The following is a 23,937-nucleotide window of genomic DNA, read 5'->3' as shown; positions in this document are numbered from 1 at the left end:
TTTGGATAGTAAGAGATACTGTATTATATGCATTATAAAGCAGAAACTAAAAATAGAAATGTAAAATCTTTGAGAGATTTTAAAATGTCTTATTAGTTATGTTGGATTCATAATGTTACCAGATATCTCATAGGACCCTGGACCCTACAGGGTATTCCTCTTTACAGGAATAGTTACAAATCCATGTTATTTTATAACCTGATACATTTTGTATTTCTTTGGCTCATTTCTTGTTAGATCTGAGTAGATAATCTTTTTTTTTTAATATAATTTTTATTTTTAATTATTGTTATGTGGTTGATGAGTTTATATTAGGAATAGTGTCAACTCCACTATTTTCTTGTTTAGTTTCTTTTCACCAGTTATCTGTTGTTGTGTAATATATTTGGCAGCCTAAGATAACAAATTGAAGTGGACATTTCAGTCTCTGAGGGTTAGGAATCTGGCAGCCACTTAGCTGGGGGTTCTTCCTCAGGTTTTGTTGGTTCTCTCTCATCAAAATTACAGTGAAGCCCTCATGTGATGCTGACTTGACTAGGACTGCTGTGTCAAGCTCTCTCGTGGCTCATTTGTGTGTGGGCAGCTCACAACATGACTTCCTTAGAAAAAATAAGGAGGGACAGACAAACATCTCTCACCCAAGATGGAAACCCCTAGGCTTTCATAGCCTATTTTCAGAGAAGACCGCCAACACATCTGTATTACTCTACAGGTTACACAGACCAATCCTGGTACACAGTTGAGCTTGGACTACACAGGGTGTGAATAGAAGGAGATAGAGACCACTTGAGCCAAACAGGGTTTCCTTGTAAAACCAATTATCTGTTTTATTTGGTTACGTGTAGTTGAATCAGGTTACACAGACACTAAATCTGTGCAGTTGGGCACATGTAATAGGCAGTGATAGATGGAAAATGAATAAGAGCATACGTCACTATCAGTCCTTTTGGGTTATAGAACTCCCTTCCCTCAGGACTGCTCTGGTAGAACTGTGATTTTAATCTCTGTTACCAAAAACTGGTGACACTTGATAGGGAGTTCCTGATATTTTCTTCCCCAACCCCAGTGTTTGCTTCTGGAGGTACCCTCTGAGGTATATCCTACTTTGGAAGTCACTGCTCTGACTACCTAAATACCTTCAAAGCCTTGGTATCTAGTACAGCCTAGATTAGACTTTCACTGTTCCTTCACTATGCTTACTTGATTTCTAGTACAGAGTAGATTAGACTTTACTGTTCCTTCACTGTGCTTACTTGCTTAAATATTCTTGAAATATGTCTCACTTGGTTTCACTCTGGTCCATTTTGAGATTTTCTTTGTTTTCTTATTTTCCTATCTCTCTTCATACCAGATGTTGCTTGTTGGAGAGATGGTGGTAAATCTGCTAGTTCGTCTTTAACATCTGACCAAGATGAAAAGCCTGGCCAGGATGAAAGCACAGCTGGAACATCAGAGCAAAGTGATATCCTCAAAGTGGTGGAAAAGAGGATAGCTTGTGGTCCTCCACAGGCTAAACTGAATGGACAACAGCCTGCCCTTGCTTCCCAGTACAGAGCTATGATGCCTCCTTATGTGAGTATTGTTGAATCAGCAAGGGGTTAAATAAGAGGTTTTTGATCTGGATACCAAGGAAAGAATTGGAATGGGGAAAAGTTTAGGTCTTTATTTTCATTAACATCTAACTAAAAATTAACATTTCCATTGATTATGAATTTAGGAATCAATCACAGCAGTACCTGAGTTTTACCCTTAATAGGCATCATAGGTATTTTCATATAACATTACATTATTTTAAGATACTGCAAATATTTTTATACTCAGCATAACTTCAAAATAGTTATTATTGTTACTTATTGAAGCATGCATGTTACTGTATCACAAATTTTGTTTTTTAGATATCATGGTGACAAGAATTTTAGTATAATTAATTTTTTAGTAATCCTGTGTTTTCAATTATGCATTTAAAAAACATTTTTATGAGATGAGGTCCATAGGATTTATTGGACTGCTAAAGGGGTTGTTCATGGCACAAAAAAGGTTAATACCTACTTTAGTTCTAAAGTTTTTATTAATATACCTTTAAGTGTTTTTAAAATCTTTTTATAATGAAGTATTTTAACATTCAAAAACAGAAATGGTTAGAAGAAAGCATGAACTTTCTTCCTCCCGTATATGCCATACATCTTCAACAATTATCAATTTGTGGTACATCTTGTTTCGCTTACATTTCTCACCACTTGGGATTACTAAACAAATCATAGGTAATATCATCTCACCCATATATATTTTAGATTAGATTTTAAAAGAGAAAGACTAGGGGAAAACTCACGGTGCCTTTATCACACCTAAAAAAATTTTTTTTTAATACTAAGTCATTTTTCCAGTTTCCCTGGTTATCTCTTAATTAGGATCTAGATACCATCTATTCTTGATATTGGTTGATATTTTTCTTAGCAATTTTATTATCTATGGGTACCTCTTTTCCTCCATCTGTTATTTTCTTTGGAGCATATCTATTACAGTTTGTTATCCTGTGGAGTTTCTCATAGTCTGGATTTTGCTGATTCTGTCCTTGTAGTTTCATTTAATATATATTTCTGAGGGGACTTCCCTGGCAGTTCAGTGGTTCCACACTCCCAGTGCAGGGGGCACAGGTTCGATCTCTGGTCAGCGAATTAGATTCCACATGCCACACATTGCACCCCCCACCTCAAAAAAAGAACCTAAGCGTGGCAGGGGAAATTTAATTTTTAAAGTATATATTACTATATATACTTCTGATCCCCATATTTCCTATAAATTTGTTGCCCTCTTTTTGTTTACTCTCAGTCTACTGTGAAATTACATGGTGAGTTACATGAGTTCAAGTAAATAAATATACATTTTATTTAACCATTCTAAGGTAAAATATACATTTTATATAACCATTAGAAGACCCTTGCGAGTCCCTTGTACTGCAAGGAGATCCAACCAGTCCATTCTAAAGATCAATCCTGGGTGTTCATTGGAAGGACTGATGCTAAAGCTGAAACTCCAATACTTTGGCCACCTCATGCAATGAGTTGACTCACTGAAAAAGAGTCTGATGCTGGGAGGGATTGGGGGTGGGAGGAGACGGGGACGACAGAGAATGAGGGGGACGACAGAGAATGAGATGGCTGGATGGCATCACCGACTCAATGGACATGAGTTTGAGTGAACTCCAGGAGTTGGTGATGGACAGGGAGGCCTGGCGTGCTGTGATTAAATCATGGGGTCGCAAAGAATCGGACACGACTGAGCGACTGAACTGAAGAGGGAAATAAATTATTAATACAATTGCTTGTTGAATATTTTCTTTAAAAATTGGGGTGTATAATAAGATCAGTCTTAAGTGCTAACCTGACGTTGAGTAATGATATGCATCCAAATACTTGTCTCCTGCGGAGAAGGCAATGGCACCCCACTCCAGTACTCTTGCCTGGAAAATCTCATGGACGGAGGAGCCCGGCAGGCTGCAGTCCGTGGGGTTGCGAAGAGTCGGACACAACTGAGCGACTTCACTTTCACTTTCATGCATTGGAGAAGGAGATGGCAACCCACTCCAGTGTTCTTGCCTAGAGAATCCCAGGGACAGGGGAGCCTGGTGGGCTTCTGTCTATGGGGTCACACAGAGTCGGACACGACTGAAAGCGACTTAGTAGTGGCAGCACTTGTCTCCTGGTATTTTTCAAGTTGTGCTTCAAGGACCCCTGAATTTCCAGATGTGGGGGTGGAATAAGGGAAGTTAAGAGGGAAGATCAAGTGAGCTTTGTTACCAATTTCATCAATGAATTTATTCAAATGAAGTGTTTCACTAAACAAACATTTTTAAAAATATTATATATTGAGAACTTACAGTTGTTTCTACAATGTTTTTGAGGCAAATTCCTAAATTTTAAACATTTAACACCACATGAATTAATATCTATGCCTAAGTAATCAGCAGAAAGATCTAATGCAACTTAACCTGTGACCATTTGCCTCCAATTATCTATTTGCTAATTTCATTGTGGAAGTGGGATGGAACAGAAAATTATCTGGAGTATTCCCCAAACACAAAGCTTCCCCAGTTGAGTTTCAACTGTTGCTTATCTTAATTAACTTTTGCTTCAACCCTGCTTAGAAATTTCTTCTTTACATAACACAATCATATAAGCATAGCTTTTCTTCAAGTATGAAGTAATTTCCTCATCTATTGTTTTTTTTGTGTTTTAAAGAAAAACTAATCCATTCCAGGATATAAGTTATGTATTTAAGGTAATACAATTTCATTTTTTTAAAACATAATTTAACCTGGATATATGCAGAGTAAGTAACCAAGCACTGCTTGACATTTCTTCCCTTATAAATCATAGGCTAATTCCCTTGGTATTTACTAGTTTTCTTCATACTCTATCTTACAAATTCTCCTAAAGTCAAATTCACAGAGCCAAGTTCCCATGGAGAGCATGATCTTTGGTCCTTTGTATGTAACTACTATCTATGTAATAACTTGATTCAAAATCCACTTATGCCCTACCCATAGAAAATTCCTCAATTAGCTGCCTGCCCACTTCCTCCCTCACCTTTCTCGGGTTATGGGCTATCCTTATATCGGAACTGAGTTCTTGACCAACAAATCTGCTCTCAGTTAATCCACTCTTGCATTAGGATGAGGTTTCACATTGTATCCTTTCACATCTTTAAACTTGGTTAAGAAAATAAGTTTTCTGAGGTGCATGCATGTTGTGTTTGTTATATTTTCAATTGCGTGCACAGTTAAAATGTAATTTTGTTAATGAGATAACAGAAGTTCTTAATACGGTGTGTCCTAGTTCTTACATCTTTGTAATGACTTGGTAGAAGCAGTAATTTTATAAATGGCTTATTATTGACAGTGAATGATAATCTATACCAGTAGATAAAATTCTATATTCACAGTGCTATTTATTTTAATCATTTCTGTGTATTATAATTTCAGGATTCAGTTCAGTTCAGTTGCTCAGTCGTGTCTGACTCTGCGACCCCATGAATCACAGCATGCCAGGCCTCCCTGTCCATCACCAACTCCCGGAGTTCACTCAAACTCATGTCCATCAAGTCGGTGATGCCATCCAGCCATCTCATTCTCAGTCGTCCCCTTCTCCTCCCGCCCCCAATCCTTCCCAGCATCAGAGTCTTTTCCAGTGAGTCAATTCGTCGCATTAGGTGGCCAAAGTATTGGAGTTTCAGCTTTAGCATCAGTCCTTCCAGTGAACATCCAGGATTGATCTCCTTTAGAATGGACTGGTTGGATCTCCTTGCAGTCCAAGGGACTCTCAAGAGTCTTCTCCAGCACCACAGTGCTGGAGTTCAAAAGCATCAATTCTTTGGCGCTCAGCTTTCTTCACAGTCCAACTCTCACATCCATACATGACCACTGGATAAACCATAGTCTTGACTAGACAGACTTGGGCTTAGGGGTAACTTTTTTTTTTTTAATAACTGAGTAGCTAAATTTACCAATTTTTGTTTGCTTTATACAGATGTTTCAGCAGTATCCTAGGATGGCCTATCCTCCTCTACATGGTCCCATGAGGTTTCCACCTTCTTTGTCTGAAACAAACAAGTAAGACTATTAAATGATTAAAGTTTGCAGGGTATATATATATGTATGTATATGTATATATGCTTGTTAAGATTTTCAAGAGGTTGAGTAAATCGTGGGGATTTTTTATTCTGTCCTCAAGGTACATTTGTCATCAACAAGTAATTGGTTAACTTTCATCAAGATAGAACAAAAATACTTTAATCTTCTAAAACATAAATAATCTTGTAAAACATTAAATCACTTGACATAAAATTCTGAAAACTGAAAATTGTGGCCCCCGAAATGGATGGCACTTGTTTACTCCTTCTTCCTTCCATGACGCTTGTAACCCCCATTCTTTTTTTCCTTAATTGTAAACCTTGAGCAGCCTCCTGAATGATGATTTTCCTTCAAGTTCTTTATTTTCAGATGAGTAGTACTCTTAGCCATATAGACATCTAATGTATATTTGTTTTATTTTAAATCTTTGAAAATTTTGCTGTTAAATATCTGCATAAAAAATATCATTATGTATTGTCTTAAATTTATGTGTTAATCTTACAGTCTCTTCATACACATGTCAGTGCAGAATACTTTGTGTATCACCATGTAGAAAGCACTAATGTTGAAGTGAAATTAAGTAAATTCCAATCTTTTACTATTTTCCTAATTTAGTATCATTAAAACTTAGTATCCTTTTTACCTCATAACCTGTCACTGCTTAGAGGCCTTCGAGGAAGAGGCCCACCTCCTTCATGGGCCTCTGAGCCTGAACGTCCCTCCATCCTTAGTGCGTCAGAACTGAAGGAGCTTGATAAATTTGATAACCTAGATGCTGAAGCTGACGAAGGTTGGGCAGGTAGGAGACAAGATTAATAAAGCACTTTTAGATTTTATACACTTTGAAACAGTCAGTCTGAGTTCTCCTTAATTTAATAGGTGCTCAGATGGAAGTGGATTATACAGAACAGCTGAATTTCAGTGATGATGATGAACAAGGAAGTAGTAGTCCTAAAGAAAACAGCAGGTAAGTTGTGATATCTGTTACTAATAATAGTGTGAATTTGTTAATGTAACATGGAGCATTTATTTAATTTTATGTTTTCCTGCACTGGATCTTTGTTGCTCACAGGCTTTCTCCAGTTGTGGTGAGTAGGGGCTATTCTGTAGTCGTGCACGGACTTCTCTTTGTGGTGGCAACTTTTGATGCGGAGCACGGGATCTGGAGAGTGCGTGCTTCTGTAGTTATGGCCTATGGGCTTAGTTGCCTCTTGGCATGTGGAATCTTCCTGGACCAGGGAATCCAGGAAGTGAGTCCATGTCCCCTGCAGTGGCAGTTGGATTCTTAACCACTGGACCACCAGGGAAGTCCCACATGAGCCATTTATGCCAAGAGTTTTCATTAATAGGTATTTCCTCCCTGCTTATAGAATTTCTACATTCTACTCCGAGGATTTTTACTGAGTGGGAAGGTGATTGAAGAGCCAAATTTTCAAAGTATGAATAATCAAGAAATTAAGGGTCTGATGTTTCTAAAGAAAATAACTTATTTTTTAAAAAGAAGCTGTTTATATGGCTGAGTCCCTAACCCGTTCACTTGAAACTGTCACAACATTGTTTGTTAATTGGCTATACCCAGTACAAAATACGAAGTTAAAAACTACATACATGCTTGTCATCTAATGGACATACTTTGAGAGACAGTATCAGGGATCACTTAAAACTTGTTACTTGCTTGACCTGATCCATATTTATAAAATTGGAGAAAAATTACTTGGGTTACAACAGCTGCTTCAAGTCTTTGATTTTTTTAAACTTAGCAAGGAGCAATAAGTTCTTGGGAAATGGGAGCTTTTCCTCTTTTTTTTTTTTTTAAACATCAAGGCAGCGAGGTCAGGAATATTTGGGTCATAAAGCATAAAAATTGGGCTCTTAAACAGGAGTTTGCATGTACACATCGGTATAGTTTTTCAGCCATAATGTTGTAAACATTGCTGTTTGATGATCAGCTGTGAGATGCCTGTGATTTGTCGTTACTTTTAAAATACTATAGCTTGATTGCTCTTTTTCATTAAATCAGAACAAATTAGAGTAAATGAGAATACATTAATTCATTATCTAAAGTATTAGTTGCATCCAGATGAGAGTTTTGGGTGAGAATAATAGAAAATGATGGAATCATATTGTGTGTCAAGTGTGAGTGTCTGTATTTGACAAGTACTCTATTGCATCTTATATCTTGTGATCATCTGGCCAAGCCTAGGCCCCATCACATTGTAGATAATAGTGTATATTTCTTGAATGAATAAATTAGCACTGCTCAATTAAAAAGCCACCTCATTCCTTGATACATTTTTCCCCTAAACTGTATGAAAGTAATGTCTTATCATTTGGGTTTTGATTCTTCAGTGAGGATCAATGTTCAAAAGCATCTGAAAACCGAAAAGAACCAGATGAAGTTTCCAACACCAAATCATCTTCTCAGATACCTACCCAGCCATCAGTAGCAAAAGGTCCCTATGGGAAAGGACCGCCATTTAATCAGGTTTGTGGTAATCATGAGATTCTTGTCACTGCAGATAAGGGACAAGGATGAATTAATCTTATAATCATAGAGTTGGAAAAACACTTCAGTCAGTTCAGTTCAGTCGCTCAGTCGTGTCCAACTCTCCGCGACCCCATGAATCACAGCACGCCAGGCCTCCCTGTCCATCACCAACTCCCGGAGTACACTCAAACTCATGTCCACAGAGTCGGTGATGCCATCCAGCCATCTCATTCTCCGTCGTCCCCTTCTCCTCCCGCCCCCAACCTTTCCCAGCATCAGAGTCTTTTCCAGTGAGTCAACTCGTCACATGAGGTGGCCAAAGTATTGCAGTTTCAGCTTTAGCATCAGTCCCTCCAATGAACATCCAGGATTGATCTCCCTTAGAATGGACTGGTTGGATCTCCTTGCAGTATAAGGGACTCTCAAGAGTCTTCTCCAACACCACAGTTCAAAAGCATCAATTCTTCGGCGATCAGCCTTCTTCACAGTCCAACTCTCACATCCATACATGACCACGGGAAAAACCATTGCCTTGACTAGACGGACCTTGGTTGGCAAAGTAATGTCTCTGCTTTTTAATATACTATCAAGGTTGGTCATAACTTTCCTTCCAAGGAGCAAGCGTCTTTTAATTTCATGGCTGCAATCAGCATCTGCAGTGATTTTGGAGCCCAAAAAAATAAAGTCTGACACTGTTTCCACTGTTTTTCCATCTATTTCCCATGAAGTGATGGGACCAGATGCCATGATCTTTGTTTTCTGAATGTTGAACTTCAAGCCAACCTTTTCACTCTCCTCTTTCACTTTCATCAAGAGGCTTTTGAGTTCCTCTTCACTTTCTGCCATAAGGGTAGTGTCATCTGCATATCTGAGGTTATTGATATTTCTCCCGGCAATCTTGATTCCAGCTTGTGCTTCTTCCAGCCCAGCGTTCCTCATGATGTACTCTGCATATAAGTTAAATAAGCAAGGTGGAAAAACACTTAGGAAATGGAAAGTATATATTTTTTCTTAAAAAGACATAAACCGTAGATTTATTGCATATGAATGCGAACTGTCAATACTATAGTAGCTAAAAGTATCAAGTAGAAACTAAAGTTTCACTCTTTTCCCTCTTACAGCAGTTTGGTCAGGATGGAGTGGAAGGATAAATTATTTTTCCAAACTAACATAGCTAAAGTGTTCTAGAATTTATTGAATGCTTTGTAAATCTTAATTAGTATTCATGTGTGAAATTATATGTTATCCCAGTAGGGAAATCACACTAGGGAGTAAAGAAATCTATGAAGCTGAGCTATTTTGAAGAATTTTTTTTTTTTAAAGGAAGCATATGGGCAATAGCTACACTTGATCTTGCTTCTAAAATGTAATAAGAACTGCATTACAATGTGAGAATTTAAAGTGGCTATCTTCCAGAAAGCCTCCTTTACTAATTCATGGTATACTCAGCATGAATTTGTTGAATTCATACAAAACAAGTGGAGGAATGGTGCTTTCAGGGAGGTTAAAAATAAGTCGCTAACAGTGCAGTGATAGAGTGCACATAGTTCTTAGAAACTTCTCTGTAAAAGATTTCATAAAAGACTTGCTACTTAAAGCAAGAAATAGCCAATAAAAAAAAGGGAAAGGAGCAATTCCTACTTCAGAGTAGAGAAGTATGAAAACTTCATGGAGAAAACATGGCCCTATGAAGAAGTCCATGAGTTTGAGTGAACTCTGGGAGTTGGTGATGGACAGGGAGGCCTGGCGTGCTGTGATTCATGGGGTCGCGGAGAGTCGGACACGACTGAGCGACTGAAGTGAACTGAACTGAACCGAACAGTATGAACTCCCCAGCAGTATGATACCGGAGAGGAGTAAGAGAACTATGTAAGAACTAGTAGTTGTTGAGTAGTATATGCTATACCAGAAGTTTGAATTTCATAAGCCATTGTTGAGTCATTGGAAAATAAATTTGTGAATTCTGGAAAAGTAGGTTTTTTAAAGTAATTTTTAAGTAAAACCTGTATTTTGTGTGACTTTTAACTGGGAATGACAAACAGAAAAATATAGACTATATCTTGATATGCATGTGTGTGATACTGATATATAAAAACAAGTGAATAGTCCATTCATATCTGGTTCCAGTGTTTTAGATGTTTCTTTTCTTTATATAAACTTTAAAAGTTTAGTCTGCCATTAGGAAAAAAGAATTGGACCTATATAAATAAAAATTTGAAATTAAAGGCATAATTCTCCATAACCAGATGACTTGGGCTACAATTCTAGAATTTTTACACTAAGAATCTACTCTTAACAAAGTTATTTTGTGTTTGTAACCTTATTGAAATGCCTGAGTGATTCTGTAGAATGTAGTTATATTATAGGGACTGATGTACTTTTATTTAAAAAGGGAAACAGTAATGATGTTTTACTTTTTGCAGCCTTTTGGTCTCACTGAAAAACATTACAGTCAGAAATATTTGAAGTAGATATTTTTTATCTAATTTTGTAAAAATTCTTTTCTTTATAATAGGAACGTGGACCATCATCACACTTGCCACCACCTCCAAAGTTGCTTGCACAGCAGGTAAATCTTAACTAAATGCTTGTTAATGGTCTGTAGGTATTATTTGCCCTATTTGTTATAGTGGAAAGGTTCTGTGTTTCTTATTGATAATTTTTATGAAATAGTTATCAACTTTACCTTGTAGCTGCACCTCTTTCTTTAGCCGTTCCCTCTTCCTTCTCAGCTGATGAGCATGCTCCTAATTTTTCTAAGAAAATAAGAAGCACCTGTTCTTCCCAATCAAGTACCTTTCCTGTTCTTTTTTTCTATTGTCCTTGTTCCTTAGGACCACCTTTCTACTTGTTCCTGGATCCCATCTTTGTCAGTTACCAGTAATATTGTCTCTCACCTTTAAGAAATGTTTTAAACACCAACCCTTCTTCAACTTCCACTACACTTGACACCTCCCCATCACCACCACCAGTTTCCTCCCTATATCTGTGTTCTCCTTCATGGCAAAATTGTTTTAGTGAGTTCTTTACACTTACTGCCATCACTTTCTCATTAACCCTCTCCAGTTATACTTTCATATCCCAGTATACCTTTGAAAAAATGTTATTATCAAGGTTTAGTAATGACTGTTCCATCTTGCCACAATCAGTTCTCTTGTATTCATTTACTTAATCTGAGCAGCGGTTAGCATAGGTAATCTCTTCATCCCTCCATCCTTCTAAAATTTTGCTTTTGAGATATCACAGATATTAACAGTTCACAGGTCTTCCTTCCCTGATCACTCTGCTGTGATAGGTGCATGTACCATCACCATCATCTGCGCTAGCCATTTTCCTTTTAACCACTGCATGCTCTTTGTAGCATTTCTATACACATACAAGCTAAAACTAAAATATTTAGCAGAAAATGTAGAAGAAAGTCTTTATGAACTTGGGCCAACAAAATGTTTTGGATAACACAAAAATGACATGAATTAGAAGAGACTGATCAGTTTGATTTTTGAAAAACATCTCTAAGGCAAAGAAAAGATACCACAGGAAAAATATTAGTAATTCAATCTGACAAGGAACTTACATTGGGTGGAGGGGGTGTGCACATACATGTATTTAAAAACTCTTGCAACTTAACAGTGAGACCAAAAAGTCCAACAGAATGATTTGAACATTCATTTCATAAAGTAAGGTATACAGATGGCTAATAAGCACATGAAAAAATAGTTCCCAGCAAAATGAAAAATAAAACCACATTGAAATTTTGTTACACATCCAGGATTTTCAAGGCTGATGGCACCAGATGTTGGCAGGGATATAGAGCAGGTGACACATTCATACATTGCTGATGGAGCCATAAAACCTGTAATCACTTTGGAAAACAGTTTGGCAGTTTCTTATAAAGTGAAACACATAGTTGCTATATGACTTGGCAGTTCCATTCCTGGGTATTCATCTAAAGGAAACCAAAACATGCATTTACACAAATACTTAAGCAGGAATGCCTGTAGCTGTCTTATTCCTAGTTAAAAAACTGGAAGCAATCCAAATGTATGTCCATCCACAGACAAAACAGCATACCTCTGATGCCGTAGTGTCCAGCAGTAGAATTGAACAAACAGTTGTTGCGCACTGTGACCCCAAAACCACTGCCATGAGCGCCAGAAGCCGGATACAAAACAACATAGCATTGTATCCATTTCTGTGAAATTTTAGGAAAGGCAGAACTACTCTATACTACAGAGGTAGATTACTGGTTGCATGGGTCAGGGATTCATACAGAGGACTGATAAAAATGCTCTATATGTTGAATGGGGCAGTAGTTACATAAGTTTATCATTTGTCCAAATTCATCAAACTATACAGTTAAAATATATGCATCATATTTTATGTAAATTATACTTCAATAAAGTTGCTTTTCAAAAAAATGCATTCAGTTCAGTCGCTCAGTCGTGTCCGACTCTTTGCGACCCCATGAATCACAGCACGCCAGGCCTCCCTGTCCATCACCAACTCCCGGAGTTCACTCAAACTCATGTCCAACCCATGAGTTTACAGTGTAAATTAGGTATGCTTATATAATTGTTTTGTTCTTGCAGCTTGTCTTTGAGGTATAGATTAAGTAACAATACCAGAGAGATGAAGCAGTTTTTCTAAGATAGCACTGTTAGTAAATGGTAGAGTTCTGGATTCATGGTTTGTTTGGTTGGTTGGTTGGTTTTAGTATTTAGTCCAGTGTTTTCACCATATCATTGTTTTCTCTTTTGTAGGAATTCTGAATAGTTACATGGCTTTTAAGGTTTCTTCACCCTGGTAGCCATTAAAAATCAGTATTTTAAAAGCAGATTTTTAAGTTGCTTGATGTTTCAGCTCTTCATGTGCTTTTTTTCATTCTTCTTGCCTTTACTTAGTTGCTTGCATTGATTTTAGACTTTGTAGTAGTTATTTTAGAGCACATCAATTGAAAAACACTAACGTCATTAATGGTGAAATCTGCTTTGGCTATTAAAAACAATTTTTTTTTTTTACAATTAAAAGTCAAAATAGAGTAGCTATGGTTCGGACATCCTGGGAAATAACTATTTCCCAGATATCCTGAAAAATGATATTATGGGTGTAATTTCAGATTAGACGCTGTGACCTAATGTAGAACTTAATGCTCCTGTAATGCATTTTTGCTTCTGTACTTTGCTTGCTGTTCGTAAAACCAAAGTTACTCCCAAAAAAAAAAAAAAGAAAATTAAATCAGTAAAACTCAGTCTCTCAGGTGATCCCCTCTCCACCATGGGCTCTAGATATGAATCTCTATTTAAACATAGACTTCTAAAAAAATAAAAAGAAAAAAGAATTCTCTCCCCAGGCTGCTTTCTAGGAATTTCTTCTCTGGCGTGTCAGCAGCAGCAGTGTCTCTTTGTGCTTCACTTAACATGTTTGACTATCCACTCTTTCCTTGTAACTATACCCCGATCAAGATGTGGTGCCATGTTGCATCTTTATGGACTTCTTTTCTCCCTCTTTAGGCATTCCATCTCTGGCAGTTACTACTAAAGCACTCATATTCTAAATTTCCTTTGTCTCTAAATTTAGATTTTGAAATACATGTTGTGGCAGCTTCTAATTTTACTCAACAAATATTGAGTGAGCAGTAATATCTGACACAATAGATAGGTACATGCTTAGTAAATGTTAGATGGCTGGATTAACTATACTAGAAACTTATCTAGGTGTACTATTTTCCCCACATTGATTTTGCATTTAATATGTATGTTTTTCAGGGAAATTTTCTGATATTCTGTGGAGAGTTTTGCTCCTGCTGTATATATGTCTGTGATATATCCTGTGTTGTCATACTCATCTGAGAATTTATTTTAAATTTTCAGCATCCTCCTCCAGACCGACAGGCAGTACCTGGAAGACCAGGCCCTTTCCCCGCCAAGCAGCAGGTCCCCGATGAAGATGAAATATGGAAGCAAAGAAGAAGGCAACAGTCAGAACTTTCTGCAGCAGTGGAACGTGCTCGTAAACGGCGAGAAGAGGAAGAGCGAAGAATGGAAGAGCAAAGGAAAGCAGCATGTGCAGAGAAACTTAAACGACTGGATGAAAAGCTTGGCATAGTGGACAAACAACCCTCTCCAGAGGAAATTAGAGAAAGGGAGCGAGAAAAGGAACGAGAAAAGGAACGGGAACGTGAGAAAGAACTTGAAAAAGAACAAGAGCGGGAGCGAGAGAAGGAGAGGGAAAAAGAAAGGGAAAGGCAACAGGAAAAGGAAAAAGAACTGGAGCGAGAACAGGAGAAACAGAGAGAAATGGAGAAGGAAAGAAAGCAAGAAAAAGAGAAGGAGCTAGAACGGCAGCAAGAAAAGGAAAAAGAACTGCAAAAGATGAAAGAACAGGAAAAGCAATGTGAGTTGGAGAAGAGAGAGAGAGAGAAAGTGGATGAAAAAATTGAACACAAAGAACCTACTTCAGAACCTCTGGTAGAAAAACCAGAAAGTGAAAACAACTGTAACAAAGGTATGAGAGTCTTGTTTGTCCTTATATAAGCTTTGCAAAAGGCTTCCTATTACTTATATCGTGAATGTTGAATGTTTGTGTATTTTTAAAATATGTAATCCAAATAAGGGGCTTCCCTGGTGGCTCAGAGGTTAAAGCGTCTGCCTCCAATGCGGGAGACCCGGGTTCGATCCCTGGGTCGGGAAGATACCCTGGAGAAGGAAACGGTAACCCACTCCAGTATTCTTGCCTGGAGAATCCCATGGACGGAGAAGCCTGGTAGGCTACAGTCCACAGGGTCGCAAAGAGTCGGACACGACTGAGCGACGGAACGGAACGGAACGGAATCCAAATAAAAGTGATTGATGTTTTTTCTTTATAGGTTGAATTTAATTGGATACTTTAATTGAGTACTTGAAAATGTGGGTTTTGTTCTGTAATTATTTTATTATGATAAAATTGATGTAGCATAAAATTTAGCATCTTAACCATTTTTTATTAAAATGATATTAAAAGCACTCATAATGAGCTATCACTGCCATCTATCTCCAGAACTCCTTTCATCTTGTGAAATCAAAATTCTGTATCTATTAAACAGTAACTCCCCAGCCCCTGGGTGGTGATTCTGCTTCTTTCCTGTGGGTCTGATTGTAACTCTTGTCAGTGCCTCGTGTGGGTGGAATCATATAGTATTTGTCTTTTTGTGACTGACATTTTTGTTTATCGTAATGTCCTTAAGTTACATCAGTTATAGCATGAGTGAAAGAAAAAAAGGATAGAATTTCCTTCCTTTTTAAGTCTACTAATTCATCATATAAATGCACACACACACCATATTTTGCTTACCCAATCTGTTGATGGACACTTGGGTCGATTCCATGTTTTACCTATTTTGAATAATATTGATGTGACTGTGAGTGTACAGATATCTCTTTGAGACCCTACTTTCCTTTCTTTTGAGCCAGGCATACCTCAGAGATGTTGCAGGTTTGTTCCAGACCACAGAAATTAAGCAAGTCATGTGAATTTTTTGATTTCCCAGTACATATAAAAGTCTTGTTTACACTATTCTATAGACTATTAAGTGCGCAGCAGCATTCTGTTTAGAAATATGAATATATGCACATACTATATATATGTGTGTGTATATATACATATGTGCATACCTTACGTATGTGCATACCTTAGTAATACTTTATTGCTTAAAATGCTAACCATCACTAACCCTTCAGTGAGTCATGATCTTTTTGCTGGTGTGAGAGAGTCTTGCATCAGTGTTGCTGCTGATGATCTGGCTGGTGGTTGCTGAATTTGGAGTGGTAGCTGTGGCAGATGTCTTAAGATAGCAATGAAGTTTGCTGCATCAGTTAGTTGGCTCTTATTTTACAAATGATTTCTCTATAGCATCAATGCTGTTTTATAACTTTTATCCACAAAAAATCTTTCAAAATTGGAGTCAGTCCTCTCAAACCCTGCTAATGCTTTACCAAGGAAGTTTATGTAATAATAATATAAATCTTTTGTTGTCTTTTTAACAGTCTTCATAGTCATCCCCAGGAGTAGATTCCATCTCATAAAACCACTTTCTTCATCCGTTGGAAAGCCGATTATTGTCTATTCAAGTTTTATCATAAGATTGCAGCAATTCAGTTGTATCTCGGCTCCACTTCAGATTCTAGCTCTCTTGCTGTTTCTACCACATCTGCAGTTACTTTCTCCACTGCAGTCTTGGACCCCTCAAAATTGTCCAATACTAAGTTGAATAAAAGTAGCAAAAGGAGGCACCCTTGTCTTCTTCCTGATCTTACAGAAAAACTTCTCAGCCTGTCAACATTGAGTGTGGTGGTAGCTGTGGGTTTCTGATAAGTGGATTTTATTATGTTGAAGTAGTTTCCTTCTATTCCTAGTTTGAGTATTTTTATCATAAAAATGTGTTGAATTTTGTCAGAAATCCTTTTCTGTATTAATTTTGATGATTGTGTTATTTTCCTTTCAGTCTGTCAATGTGTAGTATACTATACTGATCAATTTGTATATATTGAACCATCCTTGCATCCCAGGATTATATCCCACTTGGTAATGGTAATTAGTATACTTTCAGTATATTGCTAAATTCTTTTTTCTAGTATTTTGTTGAGAATTTTTGCATCAGTGTTCATAAGAGATATTTGTATTTATCTGCAGTTTTCTTGTATCCTTGTGTGGCTTTGGTATCATGGTGATGCTGGTCTTGTAAATTAATTAGGAAATGTTCCCTCCTCTTCAGTTATTGGAAAAGTTTGAGAAGAATTGATGTTAGTTTTTTAAATGTTTGGTGGAATTCATCGGTGAAGCCATCAGGTCCAGGACTTTTCGCTGCAAAATTTTTGATTGCCAAGTCAATCTCCTGACTAGTTAAAAGTCTGTTCACATTTTATATTTCTTTATGATTTTTAGACTTGGTAGATGTTTTTGTTTTGGAGACTTTGTACATTTCATTTAGGTTATCCAGTTCGTCGGTGTACAGTTGTTCATAGTTCTCTCATAATCCTTTTTATTTCTGTAGAATTGGTAGTAATTCTACCAATTCATGCTACCAAATTCATTTCCATTTCTAATTTTAGTAATATCAGTCTTTTTTTCCTTAGTTTACTCTGCCAGCTAAATATTTGTCAGTTCTGTAGAGCTTGTCAAAGAACCAACTTTTGTTTTCATTGATTTTTCTCTGTTTTTCTGTTCTCTATTTTCTTGATCTCTGCTATGAATTTTATTTCCTTCTGGTAACCTTGGGTTTGGTTCTTATTCTCATTCCTTAAGTCATAACTCTAGGTTATTGATTTTGAGAGCTTTCCTGTTTTTCTTTAATGTAACCTTTTATAGCTATAAATTCCCCCCTTTGCTTTTCCTGCATCCCATAAGTTTTTGTATGTTGTGTTTTTGTTTACATTCGTCTCTTAGGTATTTTCCAACTTCCCTTGCACTTTCTTTTTGAATTTTTTGGTTGTTTAAGAGTGTTATTTAATTTCCTGGAGAAGGAAATGGCACCCCACTCCAATATTCTTGCATGGAAAAGTCCATGGACCAGAGGAGCCTGGAGGGCTGCAGTCCATCGGGTTATATGACTGAGCATGCATGCGTGAGGGTGGAGAGAGATGGGTTGGTAGCAGTAAACTAGAACTAAAATAAAAAAAATAAAGTTATTTAATTTCCACAAATTTATGAATATTCCTTACTTCTCTAGTGGTTTCTAACTTCTTTCCATTTTGGTTAGAGAAAAAACTTTCTGTATCTGTCTTATGAACTCTTTTGAGAATTAATTTGGGTCCTAACATTGTCTGTTCTGAAAATGTCCTTGAAAAGTTGAATGTATGTGCTGTTTTTGGGTTGAGAGTTCTGTATATGTCTGTGAATCTAGTTGGTTTGGTGGTGGTTTAGTCACTAAGTCATGTCTGACTCTTGTGACCCCATGAACTATAGCCTGCCAGACTCCTCTGTCCATGGGATTCTCCAGGCAAGAATACTGAAGTGGGTTGCCATTTCCTTCTCCAGGGGATCTTCCCAAACCAGGAATCAAACCTGGGTCCTCCTGCATTGTAGGCAGATTCTTTACCAACTGAGCTACAAGGGAAGCCCAGAGTTGTTCTATTTGGTTTGTTAAGTCCTTTTTCCTTCTGTGTGCCTGTTCTATTCATCTTTGAGATGGGGTTGTTGAAGCCTCTAAATGTACAAGTACATATCCCCCAGTATTTTGCATCATAGTTTTTTTGGATGGTCCTATTACTAGGTGTGTAAATGTTTATAATTGGTGTGTCTTGATGTATTGAACCTTTTATTAGTATTTAATAACCTTCTTTGTCTCTTGTAAAACTTTGATTTAGAGTCAGTTTTATCTCATGTAGCCACCCTGCTCTCTTTTGGTTACTATTTCCATAGAAAATCTTTTCATTTTCAGTTTATTTGTATCTTTGGATCTAAAATGAGTTTGTTGTAGATATCATATAGTTAGATGACATTCAGTTCTATTTTGTCAGCAAAATAGTATTGGCTTCATACTTGGATGGTGATTCTTTTACTCTTTCCTGATTCCACAGCATTTAACTAAATGAAGTCTCCTTTGTTTATACATGGGTTAATACCTCTAAAACTTAAGTTGAATAGAGCTTAATGGAAATGTTGTATTGTCATAATTAAGTGATTGCTCTGTTCATAATTTCATATTTGTTTTTCTAGCAGCTTAGATATATAAAAGCTTTCATAGGTTATCTATATGCTTACCAGAATGCTTCCCTCCCCCACCCCCCGCAAAAAAAAAAAAAACTTTGCTGGACTTCCCTGGTGGTCCAGTGGTTAATACTCTGTGCTTCCACCACAGGAGGCATGGGTTCATACCTGTTGTGCGGCACCACCCCACCCACAAAAAAAGCCGTTGCTAGCTGTAATCCGGAGAAGGCAATGGCAAGCCACTCCAGTACTATTGCCTAGAAAATCCCATGGATGGAGGAGCCTGGTAGGCTGCAGTCCGTGGGGTTGCTAAGGGTCGGACACGACTGAGCGACTTCACTTTCACTTTTCACTTTCCACTTTCACACATTGGAGAAGGAAATGGCAACCCACTCCAGTGTTCTTGCCTGGAGAATCCCAGGGATGGGGGAGCCTGGTGGGCTTCCGTCTATGGGGTCACACAGAGTCGGACACGACTGAAGTGACTTAGCAGCAGCAGCAGCTGTAATCAGCTGATGTGTTCTTCCCAGAATTGGTTCATAAACTCTAATTAATAGAACTATGCTCCAAATTTAAAGTTTGGTCTTAGAGTTAACAGTTATTTAAGATAGAAATAGTTTTGTTTCAGTACATTTCTGTTACGGAAATGCTGAAATTTTTTTTTACCATAAAACCGATGCTGTTTCTATAAGACAATGCTGCTTGAAGTTATAAAGCTATTTAAAGTTTTCCTTTTAAGTTTTTAATCTATATTCTGAGTTACCTTCAAATTTGGTCCTTAATGTCACTATAAAGAGAAATAAGTGTGTTTTATCTCAACTTTTTCTTACTCAACTTTTTTAGAAAATAAGATACAGCCCATGCAGATTGTTGAGTTACCAAATTTGACAGATTTCTTATATTAAGCAGTGTAGAGAAAATTTGATGTTGATTATGGGCTTTTATTATGTATTATCCTAAGCACTTAGCTCAAAACACTTAAAAAAGGTAAAGCAAAATTTCTCACCACAGAAATGAAAAATATTTTTATACTTTGAAATTGATAAATTCTGAAAGAAGTCTTAGAGAATTTTATTCACAGTTAATGAGAAAAGACTATGAATTAGAAATAAGGAAATTCATTTTAGTCATAGTTTTGCAAGCAAGTATATGTATTGACCCTGATTAATTTACCATCAACAGTGACTATATATTGTACATGAACTAATTTGGGTATTGTTTTTAGTGATCATTATTTAGTGTCACTTGTATTTTCATTCACATTTTGTATGCCCTCTGATGGCAATTTAACTTTAGCTGGGTTTACCAGCTAAAGGTGTACCCATTTCATTTTTAAATGTGGCACCTTCTTGGCTCTCTTTTCCCTCTAATATTTTATCATTTTTAAAACATCATATTTAAAACATTTTTAATATTGAATGTAATACAAAGTGTGACTTTTGATTCTTTAGTACATGGTTTTACATTGGCTTTACATTAGCTTTCCCCTTAAAATTCACCTCTGATTCTCTGAGAAAAGAATTTATAACATAACATGGCTTTGTAGTTGTAACACATGTTATTTTCTAGAATGAATATAACTCTGGTTTCTTTGGGATGAGAACATTTTTGGCTGAGGGGATCTGTATGGTTCTCCTTTTTGTGTATCTTAATTGATACTCTTTACATAGAATAATGATTTATATATTTGAAGGTAACTTTTGTCATTTATATATTTGAAGATACTGGTGTCATCATTCAGTTGTCATGATCATTTGTTTTATGATCATTGAATGATCATAGTTTAGATTCATTAGTTTTCTTTTTTTTTTTTCATTAGTTTTCTTTATAGATAATAGTCCCCTGATCAAAAAATTTTATAAGCCAACATGTTCTATTTTAAGTATTTATAGGCCATTCTTGTTTTCATCTAAATGCTAGTGAACCACAAGTAAATGTTGATAGTAGTGTTAATATTTATTGAAACTGTGAAAAATAGAATTTGAAATGGTTTATTATCACAAAATATCAAATACAGGCTTTTGCATGATAAAACATCTGGGCATGTGAGTTCTATCTTAAGAATCCAGCTTTGAGAAAATCTGAGGTTTTGTTAAACTAATGTTACCTCATTGCATTGATGGTTAACAGTATTAAAATACAAAATGGTGTTTTGGAGTAAGGATACTTTCTTCTTCATTAACTATAAAAATATGTCTGATTATTTCACTCCAGTATGAACAACATGTATTAATGTTAAATGTCATAGATGAGTATAATTATCTTTCACCTTTTCTTTGGACAGAGGATGACCCAGTTTTCACTAGACAAGATAGCAATCGCAGTGAAAAAGAGACCACACAGATAGCACATGAAACAGAACCAGAATCAGGATCTCAGCCTCGGCCTGCTGTATTATCTGGCTATTTTAAACAGTTTCAGAAGTCTTTACCACCACGATTCCAGCGGCAGCAGGTAACAATAAAATCATTTTATCTTGTACGTGTGATTTAAAAGGTTTTTTGTTCAGTAGTATGAGAAATAATCTAACATAAAATTCAAAATACCCAAAACATACAAATTTTCTCTGAAAAGTTTGCCTCTTTTAAATTAGTAAAGTTTGTTGATATGGGCTTTATACGTTCCTATTTTTCTTCTGCCTCATATTCCTTTCTAGGAAATGGTTTCTTGCAGTATAATTGATGAGTGATTAGTTGCTGAAGTGTAAGGCAGAATGTCATAACTTAACCTTTGTTCTCTTGTCTTGCCATCTCTCACTGTCAAATGTGTTTTGAGTTCTTTTCCCTCAGGGTTTCAGAAAAGCCTGTTTTCTGATATAATTGGTTGTATTAATTTATCACATGGAACTAAAGGCTCAGAATGTGAGATCCTGCCTATTTTTTCAGGAACAGATGAAGCAGCAGCAGTGGCAGCAGCAGCAACAGCAAGGTGTGCTTCCACAAACGGTTCCTTCTCAGCCATCCAGCAGTGCTGTCCCTCCACCACCACATAGACCTCTTTACCAGCCCATGCAGCCTCACCCCCAGCATTTGGCTTCCATGGGTTTTGATCCAAGGTGGCTCATGATGCAGTCATACATGGATCCTCGAATGATATCAGGTAGACCTGCTATGGATATTCCACCCATTCATCCTGGTAAGTTGAAATTGGCATTGTCTCCTAGCTTACTTGCAGTTGTGCAAGTTTAGAGTTTTTCATTTCCCCCACAAGTTTAGTCTTACTTCCTTTGAGAGTTAAAATCTAGTAAGAACTTTATGTAGGACTTCTTAGTCATAAAATGATGTATCTTTTTTCAGCACGGAGTAGTTAAACTCCAGATACTGTACCAACAGTGTGGTAAGACCAAAATACTGTACTTTTTGTTTTATGAATATTATTTCAAAAATTTCAGATGGAAAATTACTGTCTTAATTATAATATCCATTGTTTGCTACATTGTTTTCATTCTTTTGGGTGTTTTCGCATTTTAATTTTATCCTTATATTATATTACAGCTATTTTCTCTGTCATTTACCAGCCTACCACCTGAGTTTCCTAATAGTTTAGCTAAAAACAAATAAAATAGCTGTGTTTAGCTAAAAACAAATAAAATAGCTTAGCTAAAAACAAATAAAATAGTTTAGCTAAAAACAGATAAAATAATCCAGTACCAAGATGGTATAGAGGAAAATTTAGAGGTGATAAAAATATGATCAAGAATTACATCTTGATTTTAAAATTTATACTGAAATTTTTATTTTTTTTAATTTGTTTATTTTAGTTGGAAGCTAATTACTTTACAGTATTGTAGTGGTTTTTGCCATACATTGATATGAATCAGCCATGGGTTTACATGTGTTTCCCATCCTGAACCCCTCTCCCACCTCCCTTCCCATCCCATCCCTCTGGGTCATCCCAGTGCACCAGCCCTGAGCACCCTGTCTCATGCATTGAACCTGGACTGGCGATCTGTTTTATATAGAATAGCATTGAAACATGTATATTATCATATATGAAAACTTTAAATTTAAGACACATAATTTATGCATGCTGCTGCTGCTAAGTCGCTTCAGTCATGTCCGACTCTGTGCGACCCCATAGACGGCAGTCCACCAGGCTCCCCCGTCCCTGGGATTCTCCAGGCAAGAACACTGGAGTGGGTTGCCATTTCCTTTTCCAATGCGTGAAAGTGAAGTTGCTCAGTTGTGTCCAACTCTTTGCGACCCCATGGACTACAGCCTACTAGGCTCCTCTGCCCATGGGATTTTCCAGGCAAGAGTACTGGAGTGGGGTGCCATATGCATACAGACCAACTAATTAAATTAATAAGATTTTCTATGGAAAACGTTTTTCTGAAAATTCATCACTTGATGTAATTCTCAAAATGTTTAACATGCAAAGAGTCATGGTACTTGTTATCTGATTTTTATAGGCATTATCTTTTCTTTCCTTTAAAGTAAAATAGGCTATTCTAATGGTTTTGCTTGTATTGCTTCCTGGATTTTTAAATCTATTTATTTAACAGCAACAATAAAAATCTCACAGAAAAATTAAATTTTCACTGATGATTTTTTGAGTTAATCAGTTTTACTTGCGAAAAGTATTTCTTTAAATATAGAGATGTCCAAATAGTAATTAAGCATTAACCTGGATTCTGTGTCTATAATGATTCTGTTTCCTTTGTTTTCTCCCCACACCCCCATCTTTTTCTGATCTTTTGTGTAGGAATGATTCCTCCTAAGCCATTAATGAGAAGAGATCAGATGGAAGGGTCACCAAACAATTCTGAGTCATTTGAACATTTGGCTCGCTCTGCAAGAGATCATGCGATTTCACTCTCTGAGCCTCGAATGATGTGGGGGTCAGATCCCTATCCTCATACTGAGCCTCAGCAGGCCACCACTCCCAAGGCAACAGAAGAAACTGAGGATGTAAGGTAATTATTAAAGTCATTAGCAAGCCAGTAGAATATTGTGGGGAAATGAAAACTCTGTAGTCTCCCTGGAGATAGTTCTGACTTAGAACTGAGCCACAGATCTGATTTTCTCCCATTCAATATGCCTTATTTCATTCTAGGATGTATTTTCCTTTTCCCGGCATTTAGTATTGATTGATTAGGGCATTTTGTAACATAGTTCTTTCTGTACACTTATTTAAA

General features: G+C 36.8%; 1 protein-coding gene across 14 annotated transcripts in view; it reads left to right on the top strand.

Annotated features, from left to right (window-relative positions):
• The window catches only part of PRRC2C (proline rich coiled-coil 2C), a 97,807-nt gene that overhangs the window by 32,884 nt on the left and 40,986 nt on the right, over positions 1-23,937 (top strand). For all 14 annotated transcript variants that reach the window (XM_055419642.2, XM_055419639.2, XM_055419641.2 and 11 more), the window contains exons 6-15: positions 1,352-1,572; positions 5,526-5,608; positions 6,295-6,428; positions 6,509-6,596; positions 7,979-8,114; positions 10,633-10,686; positions 13,988-14,621; positions 21,085-21,254; positions 21,686-21,935; positions 23,505-23,715. In XM_055419642.2, the coding sequence (XP_055275617.2) occupies positions 1,352-1,572; positions 5,526-5,608; positions 6,295-6,428; positions 6,509-6,596; positions 7,979-8,114; positions 10,633-10,686; positions 13,988-14,621; positions 21,085-21,254; positions 21,686-21,935; positions 23,505-23,715 (1,981 nt within the window). The remainder of the gene's footprint in view (positions 1-1,351; positions 1,573-5,525; positions 5,609-6,294; positions 6,429-6,508; positions 6,597-7,978; positions 8,115-10,632; positions 10,687-13,987; positions 14,622-21,084; positions 21,255-21,685; positions 21,936-23,504; positions 23,716-23,937) is intronic.

Source organism: Moschus berezovskii, chromosome 17, assembly GCF_049115385.1.
Source record: "Moschus berezovskii isolate FMDL1 chromosome 17, NW_MosBer_1.0, whole genome shotgun sequence".
Classification (NCBI taxonomy): Eukaryota; Metazoa; Chordata; class Mammalia; order Artiodactyla; family Moschidae; genus Moschus; species Moschus berezovskii.
The sequence above is the reverse complement of the archived record's forward strand: the minus strand, read 5'-3'. Positions and strand labels throughout refer to the sequence as shown.